This window comes from Pteropus vampyrus, unplaced genomic scaffold, assembly GCF_000151845.1.
Source record: "Pteropus vampyrus isolate Shadow unplaced genomic scaffold, Pvam_2.0 Scaffold189, whole genome shotgun sequence".
Taxonomy (NCBI): domain Eukaryota; kingdom Metazoa; phylum Chordata; class Mammalia; order Chiroptera; family Pteropodidae; genus Pteropus; species Pteropus vampyrus.
In genome coordinates, this window is record NW_011888970.1 from 299,524 (window position 1) to 315,312 (window position 15,789).

General features: G+C 52.6%; 1 protein-coding gene across 4 annotated transcripts in view; it reads left to right on the forward strand.

The window, feature by feature from the left end:
• The first annotated feature begins 22 nt into the window (after window positions 1–22).
• Window positions 23–15,789, forward strand: part of POLE (DNA polymerase epsilon, catalytic subunit) — a 36,011-nt gene continuing 20,244 nt past the window's right edge. For 2 of the 4 annotated variants that reach the window (XM_023537378.1, XM_023537379.1), the window contains exons 1-20: window positions 23–3,122; window positions 3,500–3,580; window positions 3,986–4,030; window positions 4,184–4,276; window positions 4,588–4,742; window positions 6,011–6,152; window positions 6,263–6,343; window positions 7,064–7,171; window positions 7,491–7,601; window positions 7,855–7,940; window positions 8,183–8,302; window positions 9,302–9,434; window positions 9,555–9,668; window positions 9,782–9,994; window positions 10,234–10,341; window positions 11,638–11,766; window positions 11,844–11,946; window positions 12,040–12,186; window positions 12,571–12,716; window positions 14,676–14,824. In XM_023537378.1, the coding sequence (XP_023393146.1) occupies window positions 2,943–3,122; window positions 3,500–3,580; window positions 3,986–4,030; window positions 4,184–4,276; window positions 4,588–4,742; window positions 6,011–6,152; window positions 6,263–6,343; window positions 7,064–7,171; window positions 7,491–7,601; window positions 7,855–7,940; window positions 8,183–8,302; window positions 9,302–9,434; window positions 9,555–9,668; window positions 9,782–9,994; window positions 10,234–10,341; window positions 11,638–11,766; window positions 11,844–11,946; window positions 12,040–12,186; window positions 12,571–12,716; window positions 14,676–14,824 (2,444 nt within the window). In that variant the 5' untranslated portion in view covers window positions 23–2,942. The remainder of the gene's footprint in view (window positions 3,123–3,499; window positions 3,581–3,985; window positions 4,031–4,183; window positions 4,277–4,587; window positions 4,743–6,010; window positions 6,153–6,262; window positions 6,344–7,063; window positions 7,172–7,490; window positions 7,602–7,854; window positions 7,941–8,182; window positions 8,303–9,301; window positions 9,435–9,554; window positions 9,669–9,781; window positions 9,995–10,233; window positions 10,342–11,637; window positions 11,767–11,843; window positions 11,947–12,039; window positions 12,187–12,570; window positions 12,717–14,675; window positions 14,825–15,789) is intronic. The other 2 variants (XM_023537380.1, XM_011371373.2) reach the window with 2 other exon arrangements.

A 15,789-nucleotide genomic window follows, 5' to 3' on the forward strand; every position in this document is an offset into this window, starting at 1 on the left:
GGCGCTGGGCCAGCCATGTCCGCGCTTCTGTGGCCTGCGGAGGCTGGGACCGTAGCATGCAGTGAGCAGTCAGTAAATGGTAGTGTTATTTTTCAGACTTTGTACTATCGGGATAAAAAGCGAGATAACGCAGCTCAGAGAAAACGGTTTTGAGAGGAGATGTGGTCCAAAGTGAGCAGTTTTCTAATCCACGGAATCCAGCAAATTACCACTCAGTGGCTTAAACAGTACAAACCTGGAAACACGTAGCAAGGAGCTAGAGTCGGATGCTGGGAAACGGGAGGTGCCGAAAGGGGAGGGATGACTAGCCGTGAGCAGCTGGGGCGGGACCTGGACTCCTGTGCAACAGCCCACACTGCCCTGTTCTTCGGGAGAGCACGTGAACGGCCTTAGGGAAACACTGCCCAGGACAGTGTCTAGCGTGGACGAGGACCGGCGTATCTACAGGTGGTGGGAATCCAGACGTTTCTGCACAGGGGCTGTATTCACCATCCCCACTCATCTCTCCCCTGCCTGCCAGCAACACGCAGGACATTTCCGTATTTTCTCTGCTCCTTGCTTTACAAAGTAGCTCACTTATTTACATTTAGACAGCATGGGATATTGATTGTTAGCTGTACATCTTTGAGGAAGTGGAGAATATACTTGGCTTAGCAAATAAATAGGCTTTCTTGATAAAAATATTCAGGAATCAGAATCTCGGACTGTGGTTTAAAAAAACTAGCAATTTTTTAAAAGATGTAATGCTAATAAACAAGAATTGTTCCGTTTTGAAGATAGCTAAATTGTAATATTCTGGTCTATCTAGATGGGATCATATCTGTGGAGTTAAAGATTGTGAACAGTTTGGGATGAATCTAAGCTCTGGAATCAGAACAGGTTTAGATAGTCCTGGTGGTCCCCATCGTTATCCATCTATGGTTGTACTGACTTCTAGATCCATGCATCTGAGAAGATATATTACATTTTAAAGGTATAGTTTGTTCTGTTTCGACAAGTGTTTCTGTAACTCCAGTTAGCTCATATGCGATTGGTAAACAGAATGGTGTCAGTAAAATGTGGCATTGATGTTGGTTTATTTGCATTTTTCCCTAGGCAAAAGGATTGGAATAGAGAAAGATAGGAAAGGGAGGAAAAAGCTCTGAGCTGGAGTGTTGCATGGATGTGCCCTGTCAGCTCCATTTTAAGAAAAGTTCACATGAAGAAAATATCCTATGAGCACCAGGGTCTCCCTTCCCAGAGAGGTGTACCCCAGTACTATGCAAATATCGGGTGGCAGGCTGCACTTTTCCCGTGCTCAGCATCTCTACTTCCTTGTTTTTGTGCATTAAAACAACATCTCTATAAAAACATGATTAACCACTTTGCTATATAGAAAATAAAATTTGATGTTTATAAACCAGGTAAAGGAGAAATTGGCTTAGCTTGGATCCCTACCATCTCTAAACGCTCATATGCTGAGGCTGAACCGTGCAGCCCAACACACCGCAAACATCCTTGTTTCACGTTCCTACTCACTCACGGGAAATGTACCTTCCCACATGCGCTGTGGCCACCTCAGTGGTCATGCACTACTGTGCATAATTTACGTGAGCCTGGCACCGGGTAGTACCTACAGGGTGATCAGTGAATATTTTTCCAACTCAAAGTACGTGGCTGAAAACAGATGAATAATTCATTCAATTCATTTCTTTCCAATAACTGACATTACAGAATTTTACCTTTTAGACAACAAAAAGTAGATATTGCCTTACATTTCTATTGATCTTTAATAAATATCACAGATGCTATTAACTGAGCACTCACTGTGTACAAAGAACCCTGTGTGCATATCATATGCATCATGTGATTTAATCATCACTGCTTGTTTTTGGCAGAACTAGAATCCATTCCAACTTGGTCGTCAAGATTCTTCCTTTTTTTTTTTAACATTGCACGGTGCTGCCTACTTTGTGATTCTCAAAGTGCTTTTACATTCATTGTGTCTTATGCATGAAAATCTTATATAGTAGATTGTTAATTTCATTTTACCAAGAAACAAACTCATAAATTTGGAAACTCATGTTCTAAAAATTAAAAAAACAAACAACTTTTGAGATAATTGTAGATTTTCTTGCAGTCGTAAGAAAGATCCCATACACCTTAACCTAGTTTCCCTCAGTAGTAACATCTTACATAACTAGAGAACAATGTCACATCCAGGAAATTGACATTGATACAATGCGTAACACTCGTTTACGTGTGTTTATTTAGTTCTCTGTCCTATCACATTGTATACTCGAGACTACCACAGTCGAGACGTTGGACAGTTCCGCCTCAAGGATCCCTCCTGCTGTCTTTGTATGCCACAGCTGGGTGACCCCCTCCCCCACACCTTCCATAGCAGCCACACCTGTTCTTCATCTCTGATTTTGTTATTTCAAGGATGCTATGTAATTGGAATCATAAAGTGTGTATTTTGGAGGGTTGGCTTTTTTCACTCCGCATAATTTCCTTGAGATGTATGTATCAATAACTATTCCTTTGTACTGATGACTAGTACTCCATGGAATGGCTACAACCCACGTTAGCCAATCCCTTGCTGAGGAATATCGGTTGTCTTCATTTTCTGGCTACAATGAATAAAACTGCTATGAACATACACATACAGGTTTTTGTGTGAACGGGCATTTTCCTTTTGGGAGATAAATGCCCAGCAATGCAGTGATGGGCTTTGTGCGTTTTTAATTTCCCATGAGAGAGCAACGTCCAGGTCTGGCCGTGATCGTTGTCTTTATTAGTGTTCTGGTTACAGAGATGAGCAGCTGTGGAGAGTCCTGCCCCGGTCCTGTATTTTAACGAGCTGTTTTGCTAAACGTGAGGTTTTTCAGGGATGTATCTACCGTGTCACACCCGGACTGCTTACACCAGGTGGACTGAGGGTTGTGGGAGTGGAGAGCAGCATGTCCAGTGAAGACTGGGTTTCCCCCCTTTCTCTCAGGGATGATGGCCCCTCTTCCTCTGCCTCCGCACTCAAGCGCCTGGAGCGCAGTCAATGGACAGATAAAATGGATTTGCGGTTCGGTTTTGAGAGGCTCAAGGAGCCTGGTGAGAAGACGGGCTGGCTCATCAACATGCACCCCGTAAGCACCTGGGCTTTTCCTCCCCCCGAGGACCTCCTCTGCACCCCTGTAGTGGCATAGCCGTTGTCACCTGGTGCAGGAACCTGTTGTCCAGGTGGTACAGGGGGAGACGAGCTTGCTGGTAGCTCTCCTACGTTGTTCCTTAACCTCAGTGGGCCATAAAGAGGCCCCTGGGAAGACTAAGGGGAGGGGTGTCCCTGTCACCCATCAGACTAAAGCTTTCGAGGCTGAGGGAGAAATTGAGAGACATCCCTGCTTAGAGGCTGTTGTGTTGGGGTCCTCATGAGTGGGGCTACAGGGGGGGAAGGAAAGGGAGAGGGGCCCTCTCGGACTGTGTAGAGGATGTCCTTGAGCCGCGGTGGCTGATTCTCTTGTAGACTGAAGTTTTAGATGAAGATAAACGCCTCATCAGTGCGGTGGATTACTACTTTATTCAAGACGATGGGAGCAGATTTAAGGTAAACCCCCGAACCCCAAGAAGCTAAAACCCACTCAGTGGTGAGGCAGAGCTGGGCCCCAAGTGGCGAGTGTTCATTAGCTCTGCAGCTGTGCGGAGCGGCTTGGGAGGCTGCTAGTGTGCAGCTCGGTGAAGACCATCGGGAACATGGGCCCTCGGGGCCATGTGGGTCACCACTTAGATGTCTTAGAAGCTGGCTCAGGAAGACTGAAAGACAAGCAGTGTGGTGTCTCAGCCTTGCCCCTGCAGCGTGCGCGGGCCCTCATCTGTTGCTCCGTCTCATGAGACGTCTAAGTCAAGAGTGCATTGCGTCTGAGTTGCTCCTGGCTACAGCAGCAAACAGCCTATTTTCACCATTCTCCCTTTCTCTTTCCCATCGCCCTGAACGCGTTGGTGAATCTTGCAGGTGGCCTTGCCCTACAAGCCATATTTCTACATTGCAACTAGGAAGGTAAGTCTGTGGTTCGTAGAATCAGTTCAGACAGCCTGTGCCTTCTCGTTCTGTGGGCGGTGTCAGAACTGGAAATGAAGACTCCAGACTAGCAGGCAAGGAAGGAAATATATTTCACTAATGGAAAGCCCTTTCGTTATGTTCCTGATTTAGGGCTGTGAGCGAGAAGTTTCATCTTTTCTCTCCAAGAAGTTTCAGGGCAAAATTGCTAAAGTAGAGACTGTCCCCAAAGAAGATCTGGACTTGGTGAGTGTCACCTGTACCTTCCAGGGTATATAAAGCTGGGTCCACTCCACTGGGAGCGAGATGGGAGGAGGCCAAGTTCAGCACCTGCGGGTCGGGGGGCAGTGCAGATGATGGGCCCTCGACGGCTGTCTGGATATCCTCTTCCATGAACTCGAGTGGCATAGTAGTGCCACACATAGGGTTGGACAAGGAGCTTTGGAGTTGCCAACTCTGACAAGTACATTGACCTTTGAGTCGTTCTGCCCGTATTTTCTCTACCCAATAAAGTCCTTTTTCTCTTGAACACATGAGCACGATCTCTTCATCCACAGCCAAATCACCTAGTGGGCTTGAAGCGGAATTATGTCAAGCTGTCCTTCAATACCGTGGAGGACCTTGTCCGAGTGAGGAAGGAGATCTCCCCCGCTGTGAAGAAGAACCGGGAGCAGAGCCACGCCAGAGACGCCTACACAGCTATGCTCTCCAGGTCAGCTTCGTTCTCGTAAGCAGAGCAGCTGGTCAGTCCACCAGGACTGTTTCCCACTCTTCCTAAGCTGATGAGATGGCTAGGAGGTGGGGAAACCCAGTGATTACGTTACCTTAAAGACTGGCTCTGTTCAACGTGGATTACTTTTGAGCAATTAAGTAGAATTTCTTATATTCTCCGTTTGCGTTAAATAAATGGTGGCTTCCCGTGTTGTAGTTTATTTTCTTTTTTAGCTGTCTGTCTTTTCTTATGTGGGGGTGAGTTTGTGGCTCTAACACTGAGTAGCTGTTATAGTAAGGACGTTCTAGATTTCTAAACCTCCCACCTTAATCAGTCTGTTTTCATGGCTTATGGTAAGTGTGAAGCTGTGTACAAATTTGATTAAATGCCTACATTTACAAAGTACATCTTCTCTAGATAACCTTAGGTATTATACAGGGAAATTCAATATAGGCCACCAAACGCTGTTCACCACACGTTTAGACATCAATAGTGATAGGAAGCAGGGTAAGAGATTAAGAAGAGGAAATCTTGGCAAATTAAAAGTTATGATGACTTCAGAAGAACTGATTATATCCTCTGACAAAAGAAGATCAATTCGTGACCTAAACATTTCTGCACACGCCCCCACCCCCCAGCCCCGTGCTCATAAATTACTTTGAAGAATATTACGATGTGTAATCAGAGACTGAATCCCCAAAGTCCTGAGCCTTCTCTAAAACTCATTGTCTTGTTTCCCCTTAATGGTGCATTCAATATCTGGAAGCTTAGTGGGCTAACGTTGGAGTGAATATTCTAGTGACAGTGATTTCCTGCTTGGGTAGGATAGGAATAACTATGGTACAGAAACAGTTACCATTTACCTGTCACTTAACTGTGTGGAGAGCCTTGTAACTTCACCCCAGGACACTCCTATAAGGTGGGTCTGTTGTTGTCATCCTTGCATTCTTGGTGAAGAAACAAACTCATGAGGGCCGGGTCCCATTTGTAGACACGCCTCCCAGGCGACAGTTTCCTTCCTTTGTTCCTTTGATTAGGCTGTAACCTACATCCTATAAAATGCACATGTCCTAGGCATACGCTGAATTTCCTTGTGTCTGGCCTGCTGCTCAGCTAGGGAGGGTCATCTAAGGTCATTCTTAAGGGCCTGCTCTGGTCATCTCAGCCACCTCGATTTATCTTTTGAGTTTGTGCTGTGTGGACTCTGGTCCCCCCCAACTCCTAGCGGAGTGTAGTGGAGTAAGCTGCGCGTGCTCTCTGTGTTGTAGCGTCCTGCAAGGGGGCGGGGCGATCATTGATGAAGAGGAAACCTCTAAGAAGATTGCCGACCAGCTGGACAACATTGTTGACATGCGAGAGTACGACGTGCCCTACCACATCCGACTCTCCATCGACCTGAAGATCCACGTGGTGAGTGGGCTGTGGCTCGCGGGCAGTTCCTGACAGCCGGGTGGTATCGCGGGATAAATCCACCGAGAACAGGCTCACAGCTCTCAGTTAATGCACCGCACGTCCTGCAGGCTCATTGGTACAACGTCAGATTCCGAGGAAACGCCTTTCCAGTGGAACTCACTCGCCGAGATGACCTCGTTGAGCGACCTGTAAGTTCTTGCATTTCCTCCACCCTGAATTTTCCACTGGTTTCTCGAGAGAGCTAAATCAGTGCTGAAAGGTGAATTTGATTGAAAGATGTTTGCTTTTTTTTTCCTTCTAATACTTTCTTAAGAGAATGATGGAATAATCATTTTCCTCATCAGTTTCTGACCCGAGAGTGGTTTTGCTTTATACCGGTGCATCCCCAGGTGACGTGAGTGTTTCAGCTAGGCTGGATCTGAATGTTTGAGGGGACGCTCTGACTTCCATTCTGGGGAGCTGATGGCGAAGTGATGTGAGAAATGGATTTATGACTGGAAGGCCTTAGTTCAGAGATAGCTTTGTAATCTTGGGAACGTCTGTTTTCTCATTTCCAAAATGAAGATGTCATCTCTAGCACAGCCTTCGGGCAGTGTTGCCATACAGATCAAACGGGGTCAATGTACTTTACGGAGCTTGAGGGTTCTACAGCTCTAGGCTCTTCCCATCTCCACGCCCTTTCTCACACGTTTGCTTTCAAACTGTCGGTGATCGTAGTACTCGATGGGGCTCAGTCAGCCCCAAGACGCCTGTCCTACTTTCTTCGGAACCTTCCCCCTTGGCTGCTCGACTCTTGCTTTGAGCAGCTGGAGGTAGAGCAGCTGGTGGTGGGTGTCGAGAGGACCACCAGGGTCTCCAGAGCTCAGCTTAACGTGTGGCCGACGCAGTGCTACATCATGTCCCTCCAGGATCCTGTGGTTTTGGCATTTGACATTGAGACGACCAAACTGCCCCTCAAGTTTCCTGATGCTGAGACTGACCAGATTATGATGATCTCCTATATGATTGACGGTCAGGTGAGTGATGCCTTCTGGGATGTCAGCTCCCTGGGAACAGGGCCCTTGTCTGATCCTCAAACTAGAATGGCGTCCATCTATTTTTGGGGTGAATAACGAGCAAGAAAGTGAATAAGTAAGTTGTTCGACATCCAGCCACGTTCTCACCTTCCGACAGAAACCTGAGACATCGGGGTTCTGCTAGTACATAATCCCCTTGGGCAAGCTGTGGCACCTTCGAGTTGCTGCAGAGACTTATAGTAAGAGTTTCTGGGCTGAGTGGTGAGGGGCGTGTCTTCAGCTTCGTGTCTAACCCACACTGACTGCTGGTGATTTCCAGGGCTACCTCATCACCAATAGGGAGATTGTTGCAGAGGACATTGATGACTTCGAGTTCACCCCCAAGCCGGAATATGAAGGGCCCTTTTGTGTCTTCAATGAACCCGATGAGGTAAAGAGGTGTCATTGGGAAACTGCCAATATTTGGGGTGAAGCAAGAGGAAGAGGCATGTTGACTCTGATGGCCGTGGCATCCATTTGGTCTTGACTGTGTCCAGTGACGTCCTCGTGCATAGAGGGCCCGGGTGGGAGGGAGAGGAAGGGCTGGTGTGCGTCTGCTTCTCCTGAACTGTGGGAGAGGGATTTGGAAGAAGCTTGAAAGGGAGAAAAGGCAGCCTCTGACTGCTGTGACTCATTGAATTCAGGTCCATCTAATCCAAAGGTGGTTTGAACATGTGCAGGAAACCAGACCCACCATCATGGTCACCTACAACGGGGACTTTTTTGATTGGTGAGTCTAATGCCTAACTTGTGAGTAACAAAGAGTGTTTGGGAGGGGACATTGCATGACACTGAATATACCTAATGCTACTGACCGGTACCCTGAGAAGTGGTTAAGATGGAAACGGTGGTGGGGAGGGGCGCCGCCTGTGAGGAGTTCCTGGCTTGCGCGGCGTCCCCTGTGGGCAGCCGTCCCTGTCTCGGGCTAGTGTCTAACGGCCCTGTGTGGTTGTCTGTCCTCCCTCGTCCCAGGCCATTTGTGGAGGCCAGAGCGGCAGCCCACGGACTGAGCATGTACCAGGAGATTGGGTTCCAGAAGGACAGCCAGGGGGAGTACAAGGCGCCCCAGTGCATCCACATGGACTGTCTCAGGTAGGCCCGCAGCTTACCTGGCGGCTCTCCGTGTCTCACGAGGGCTTTCTGTGAGTGAGGCCCAAGGCTCCTTCCTCTCACATGCTGGTCAGGTCCACCCCCTCTCAAGGGGAGGAAGGTGGCCCGTAAGGAGCAGCTCCCATCCCTGGGGAGACAGCGGCGGACGGCTTTGGCTGGGTCCTGGGAAACGCTCTCCTATCACGTGCTCATCATGCCACACATGCGTGTCGAGTGTCGGCCCTCAGGGTAGGGACGCCCGACCAGAAGGCGAGACCTGGTGGTGAGGTCCTGTAGCTTCCCCATCCGAGCCCGGGATGCAGCAGCCCAGCTGTGTCTCGGGGCGGCTGGGGTGTCCAGGCGGAAGATGAGCCTGAGAGGTGGCTGGAGCGTACGGAGGTCTCGTGGGTCATAATGTGAGCAGGAGTGAAGAGCAGTGGCCTTGAGATATGTGAGAGGCGAGGACTTGGGAATTTACGGATCAGGGGGCAGGGGCTCAAGCGGCGCGGGGAACAGTGGTTCTCAGGCTTGGCGTGGGCTTCGGGGCCAGGGCAGAGCTCAGGTCTCAGGTGGAAGCAGGCCTGGCAGCCCCATCCACATGGACACGGCACAGGGTCGAGGGTCATGGGTGTCCTTGCGTATTTCCTTGCTGAAGGGACCGTAGGGGAGTTTGACATCAGGGCCTGAGGGGTGGGGACAGCAGGCAGACTCCAGCAGCACCAACGGGACACACTGCGGAGGGGTTCGCGGGAGGCTGCAGGGTGCGGGTCCTTGCCTGCCTGCCTTTCCGTTTCTCCCGAGAAAAGGCTGGGGCCTGGAGCGCTGACTCCGGCTCCTCGTGTTTGCAGGCGTCCGTAAGATTAACTGGAGCACGAGGGGCTTGTGCCACGTGGGGTCCCTGCAGATCTTTGGGTACCTGTTAGGACTCTCTGGCTTCCTGTGTGCGTCCAGCTTTGCTGCCTCTCACAGGCTCCTGGCCTTAGCTCTCGCTGTCTTTCCCAGGTGGGTGAAGAGGGACAGTTACCTTCCTGTGGGCAGCCACAACCTCAAGGCAGCTGCCAAAGCCAAGCTGGGCTACGACCCTGTGGAGCTGGACCCCGAGGACATGTGCCGAATGGCCACCGAGCAGCCCCAGGTTCATGTGCCTCTGCTTTCGTGCCTACCGGGCAACTTGGGGTATGGAGGGGGCCCGCGCTGTTGGGAGGTGGGACTGCTGGAGGTATTGTTGCCCTTACCACTGACATTCTCTCCGCAGACTCTGGCTACGTATTCGGTGTCAGACGCAGTGGCCACGTACTACCTATACATGAAGTACGTCCACCCCTTTATATTCGCCCTGTGCACCATCATCCCCATGGAGCCCGATGAGGTCAGTGCCGCTCCTGGCCCCATGCCGTCTCAGCTCTGCAGCGGGCTGGTCCCAGGCGGCCGCTGCAGCCACGGGGCTTTGGTGTTTGGCTCAAAGGCTGGTGTCTCCTGCAGGTGCTGCGGAAGGGCTCCGGGACGCTCTGTGAGGCCTTACTGATGGTGCAGGCCTTCCACGCCAACATCGTCTTCCCCAACAAGCAGGAGCAGGAGTTCAACAAGCTGACGGATGACGGCCACGTGCTGGACTCAGAGACCTATGTGGGTGGTCACGTGGAGGCCCTGGAGTCAGGCGTGTTCCGCAGTGACATCCCCTGCCGGTTCAGGATGGTGCGCCCCCCTGGGTGTCCTGAGGCTTGGTCGGGCCCAGAAGCCACAGGGCTGAAGGAACCCCTGCACCCCCTTCTTGCCCTGTGGGCCCCTCACTGGACATCCTTTGTCTGTCCGGCCCTGGTCTAAGACACTGCAGGGTCAGCAGTTGGCTCCTTCTAGAGCATTCTCTGCAGCATCCTGCCTGAAGTGGGTTGGCATCTGTCTCACCTGTGTCCTCTCTCTGTTGTTTGCACTAGAATCCCGCTGCCTTTGACTTCCTGCTGCAGCGGGTGGAGAAGACCATACGTCACGCCATCGAGGAGGAGGAGAAGGTGCCCATGGAGCAGGTCACCAACTTCCAAGAGGTGACGCGCCGGGAAGGGCAACTGTGCATGCGTTGCCTGGTAGACTGGCTTTCAGCAGCACGTTCATCGTGCACCTCCTGCGTACTGGGGCTTGGGCACCAAGACGGGTGACTCAGGTGTCCTCTGGTCAGGTAGGACAGGACAGTGTCGTCACAGTGGATGACCCGACTTGCGGGAGGAGAGTTTTGCAGAAGAGACACAGATCTCTGAGCAGGCCGTCAGACGCAGTGGTGGCTGGACAGAAGGCAGTGATGGGTCCCATGCCAGTTCACTCAGATGCTTTGTGGACAGTGAGAGGCTATTGGAGGTTTTTCATTTCCTTTCTGTTGTTAAGGAGACTTCAAAAATGATAGTAAAGTCCTAGGAATTACAGAGTTGAATATAGTGACTATACAGTCCATCAAATAATGGATAGAAAGCCGCATTTACAAAATGTGTCACGACGGGAGACCCTGGGGGCCCCGACTGTGCTGGTCCTGTTCTTTTGGATGCAGCACAGCTCACGTCTCTATTAGGCACCTCTCAACACCACTCCTGACTTCACCTCACAGGTCTTTCCCCTTTGCCAACATGGCTCTGTGTCCTTTCCCTGTGAGTCACCAAACCTGGGGGTCGCCCTGGGGACCGTGACACATGGCCCAGCCTCCTCCAGGGCACCCACCGAGTCAGCTCCCTGCTCTGGTTTACAGTTTGCTCATCACGTTTGCATCTGAGATCACTCAGAAGCTCGTTTCTGCACTTATAGGGATAGTTTTAACATTTCGTGCAGGATTCCTGGGTGTTTGACATCGGGAGGGTTTTTAGGCTGACAGACCTGCTCTGGGTTTATAAGGTGATGCTGGTGGCGGTCTGGCACTGCAGTTCAGCGTGGCATTTGGTCTGAGAGGGCCTGGGCTTCAGCCCACGCTAACCTCTCAATCCACCTCATTCATTGGGTGAGCATTTTCTGGGACAGAGACAGCATGTCACACACCATACCTCGGGGGCTCACAGGGGCCCCAGGAAGGGTGGCTGTCGAGACTTTGGCCAGGTCCCACACTCGCTGGCAGACAGGCCATGCCATGCGAGGCCACAATTTTATGCCATTTTTTTCCAACCCCAAAAGTTCTTGGGTGGATGCTGCTGCTTCCCACAGTGCTATCCTTACTGGGGCTCTGCTCTCTCACAAGCCTCCTTCACCTCCAGCACCTGGTGGTGACTTGTCTGCCCGGGACATGGTGCTTGCTTTTGTGACTCTGTACAGTCTCCCGTTTTTACCTTGGTTGCCAGCCTCCACTTCTCTCCCCTTCGATGTAGGTGTGTGACCAGATTAAGAACAAGCTCACCTCCCTGAGAGATGTTCCTAACCGAATCGAATGTCCCCTGATCTACCACCTGGACGTGGGGGCCATGTACCCAAACATCATCCTGACGAACCGCCTGCAGGTGAGACTGACGCCCGCATCAGGGCCAAGTTCTTCCTATCTGACCCCTAATCGTTGCCTCCCCATCACCCCCCCCAGCCTTCTGCCATGGTGGACGAGGCCACCTGTGCGGCCTGTGACTTCAACAAGCCAGGAGCAAACTGCCAGAGGAAGATGGCCTGGCAGTGGAGGGGCGAGTTCAGTGAGTGCCAGCCCTGGGGGGTGTGGTCAGCGGGGTGCTGGGTGCTATTCTCCTTCATGGACTCTCCTCCCGCCTGCCCGTCACCGCTCCCAGTGCCGGCCAGCCGCAGCGAGTACCATCGGATCCAGCACCAGCTGGAGTCGGAGAAGTTCCCGGCCTTGATCGCAGAGGGCCCCACCCGAGCCTTTCATGAGCTGTCTCGTGAGGAGCAGGCTAAATATGAGAAGAGGAGGCTGGCAGGTGAGCAGCCTGGTCCTGGCCATAGTTTTCCAAATCCCACGTCTCCGGCTTGTGGGACTTCGTGGGGCTGTGTTGGTGCGGCAGCGTGAGGTCTTAAACTAGTTGTCGTGGAAGCAGATCAGATCATGGGGAACTAGGTCTTGCCGTGAGCTTCCTTTCTTCCCGCCTCCTTCAGCGAGTGTTCAGATACTGAAGTCTCCTTCCTGTGGTTCTGGCATGTTTGGCCCGTTCACACCGGGGCTGCGCTTCCTTTGATGTGACAAACTTGCACATGGCTTTCTCGGCTTCCTAAGCTCCTCTGTGCTCACCTGGAAAGCCAGGCTGGCATCTGCGTGCTAGCTCTGTGTCCGGGAGGCTCACACACACCTCCCCGCATCGTGCTAGATTACTGCCGGAAGGCGTACAAGAAGATCCACGTGACCAAGGTGGAGGAGCGCCTCACCACCATCTGCCAGCGGGAGAACTCTTTCTACGTGGACACCGTGCGTGCCTTCCGGGACAGGCGCTACGAGTTCAAAGGGCTCCACAAGGTGAGTCTGACCTTCGAGAGGTCGCAGCAGAGTGGTTTCTGAGATGAGAGTGCTTGCTCGGCACTGTCTGGACAGTCGTGGGATGTACAAATGTCACCTTAGGTTCCTGCTCTCAATTCTTCTGTGTGCACACCCAGCAGTAGGATTGCTGGGTCACATGGTAATTGGGTTTTTGATCTTCTGAGGAACTGCTATTTCATCTCACTTTAATTAACTCTTAAGTTACTTGTTCATTTGTCGCACATGTGAAAGTGAGTGACTGTCTCGTTCTTCAAAGTCTTACCCTTCTGGTAACTGGCACATAGTAGGCAGTCAATAAATGTCTTAAGGTTTTTGTTCTTTAAATACTGAACCTTAAACGTTTCTCTCGTTGAATGGGGAACGTGCTGATGTGTTTTTGTTCTTCTCTGCAGTTCTTTATCAGTCGCTTTTACCAGGGCCCTCCTCAGTAGCTCTGGTCTCCCAGGTCCAGTTAATAGAAACACAGGCAGGCCTGGCTCCCTTAGCCTCAGGACAGCTGGTTGCTTCATGGAAGCTGGTGACGCAGTGTCTTAAGCCCACCCTACGGCACCTATTAGCCCAGTGGAGCAGGTGGAGCTCACCTGCTAGCAAGAGGCTCCCTGGCGTGCTGGGGAGCTGGCCCTCAGCCCCTCCTTTGAGGGACAGCGTCCTGGGAGGTGCAGTCTGTCCGTGGGTGTGAGGGCCAGGGGTTGCTGTGTGCCCCCTCTGCTGGCACTGAAGGTTATTGTGCTTACCTAGGCTCTGCACTCGTGATCTGTCAGCTCCTAGGCTGTAGCACCTTTCACTCATCAGGACGGTCCTCAAGTGCTGGTATGTGCCAGACACTCTCCTAGGTACTGAAAATGCGTCAGCTGGGAGAGTGAGGGCAAAGTGCTCTGAGGTGGGAGGAGCATGTCACGTGTTGCGCCACTGTGGCAGTGTCTAGCCTAGCCCACAGGAAGGAAGACAGTGGGAGAGGGCATTCACATGCCCCGGGTGCCCGTGTCCGTCACCCCTCCTGCTGGCGGTCGGGCCACTTAATTAAGGTAAAATTGACACAGAGTAGGTCTTACCCTTTCAAGAGGGCAAACACACAGCGGCGTCCCCGCCACCACAGTGGAGAGAACGTTTCCATCGCCTCCCAGCACTGATATGGTGCCCGATAGGCAGCTGTGGGTCCCGGGTCCCGGTGACTACGCGCCTTCTTACCGAGGTGTTGCTGCTAATGATGTGCGCTTGGTCTCTGCCTGTCCTGTGGTCGAGAGACCCTGTGAGACGACACACTTAAGTGCACGCTGGGTAAGAGGGTAAACTGAGCACCAGGACCCGGGCTGGGAGCCCCCGGGCCTCTGATGGAGCAAAGGTCCTGCTTCTGTTTCTGGTCTTCACACATGGTTCCAGTCACTTCAGCTCGCTCTGGGCTGTGTTACAGGACATCTGAAGTGTCCCTGTGGGCTGTCACTGTGACAGTGTATTTTCTCCTAGTCCTTGGGTTACAGGAAGGAAAACTGTAACGTGGGCCTGTTCCTTCATGCTCAGCCGCCCTTCCAGGATGTCTGCCTCCCCTGGGGCAGTTCTAGGTTAAAGGTGAATCAGGATGCGGGAGAGCCAGGTGTTGCTCGTGCAGACTCTGTACGGGACAAGTCGGTGCCGCACCGTGCAGTTTCTTGGGCGGTAAGAGCGCTGTGGTCATGCGGGAGCATGTCCTGGTCTCGAGAAGCTGTGCGCTGAGGCGGCTGGTCTCCACAGCTTCCACCTGGTGGTGCCAACCGAGAGGACGGATCGAGGGGGTGTGGCAAGGTGCCAGCAGGGCCTCTCGGGGAGGCACACACGGTCTTCACACGGTTGGGTTAAGTTTTCTGTAGATTTGAAACTTTCAGAATATCGTAACCTTGGGCCTTGACTGCGGGGAACGTGGCTGGAGGAATTGAGGAGGTGACGGTTGTGCGTGGGCCTCAGGTGTGGAAGAGGAAGCTCTGCGCGGCTGTGGAGGCGGGTGACGCGGCCGAGGTGAGGCGCTGCAAGAACATGGAGGTGCTGTACGAGTCCCTGCAGCTGGCGCACAAGTGTATCCTCAACTCCTTCTACGGCTACGTCATGCGCAAAGGGTACGCTCCTGCCGCCCCGGCCAGGGGAGCTGAGGGCGCGGAGCTGGCGGGGCGCCGCGGGCCTTGGTCCATGGGATACGGGAGAGGAGGGTTGGCTCGGGGCCGAGGGGACACCACGCTACCTCGGGGCATCAGGGGACACGGGCACCACAGGACGTGCTCATCAGAGCCTCCTGGGCTAGAGACAGTGGGGCAGTTGTCTCTGCCCTCTGTATGTGACTTCATAAATGTCATTGCTTGGGACATAGAGAGGTCCAAGCAGTTGCCAAGCAGCGCTGTGTGGGCTCATGAGGGATGTAAAGCCAGCAGAGGTGGGGAAAGCAGGAGATGGTATCTTGAAGACACTGGACACTTCCGGGGTTGGGGCTGCAGGAAGGTGAGGCGAGGTGGGACCTGAGTGTGGCCTCTGGACATGACAAGGTACATGGAGTCCTGGGGGGAGGCGAGGCCTGGCCACTGTGGAGGGCGTGAGGAGGGTCAACAGGGCAGCTCTGGTGGGTGGCATAGGGACTGGGTTTGAGGGAGGGTCGCTTTGTTTAGTTTTGTTGCTTTTGAATGGCGGGGGTGGAGGCGGAGAGCAGGGCTAGCACCTGAGCAGACTTCCTGGCAGAAGCCGAGAGCACCTGCAGGCTTGTCCTCCCACAGCTGGAGGCGGCGTGCGGCGTGCGGGAGGACGGGGAAGGCGTGACGCGGCTGGTGCTCAGGAGAGTGGGGGAGGGTCACGGGGACACACGACCCTCTGGGCTGGTGTGGAGAGTCCCCTGAGACTGAGGTCATGCGCTGTTGCAGTGGCAGCATGCTGCCTCCTTCCAGAACTTTCTTAGGCCGACAGAGAAGTGTCTTCATCCCAGCTAAATTCCATCTTAGTTCTCCTGCCCTGCTTTTGAGTTCCCTTCCTGGAACGCTCCTCGCCCTCTTCTGACCTCCCTGGTGACCCCTGCAGAGAGCCCCTCCCACAGGCTGTG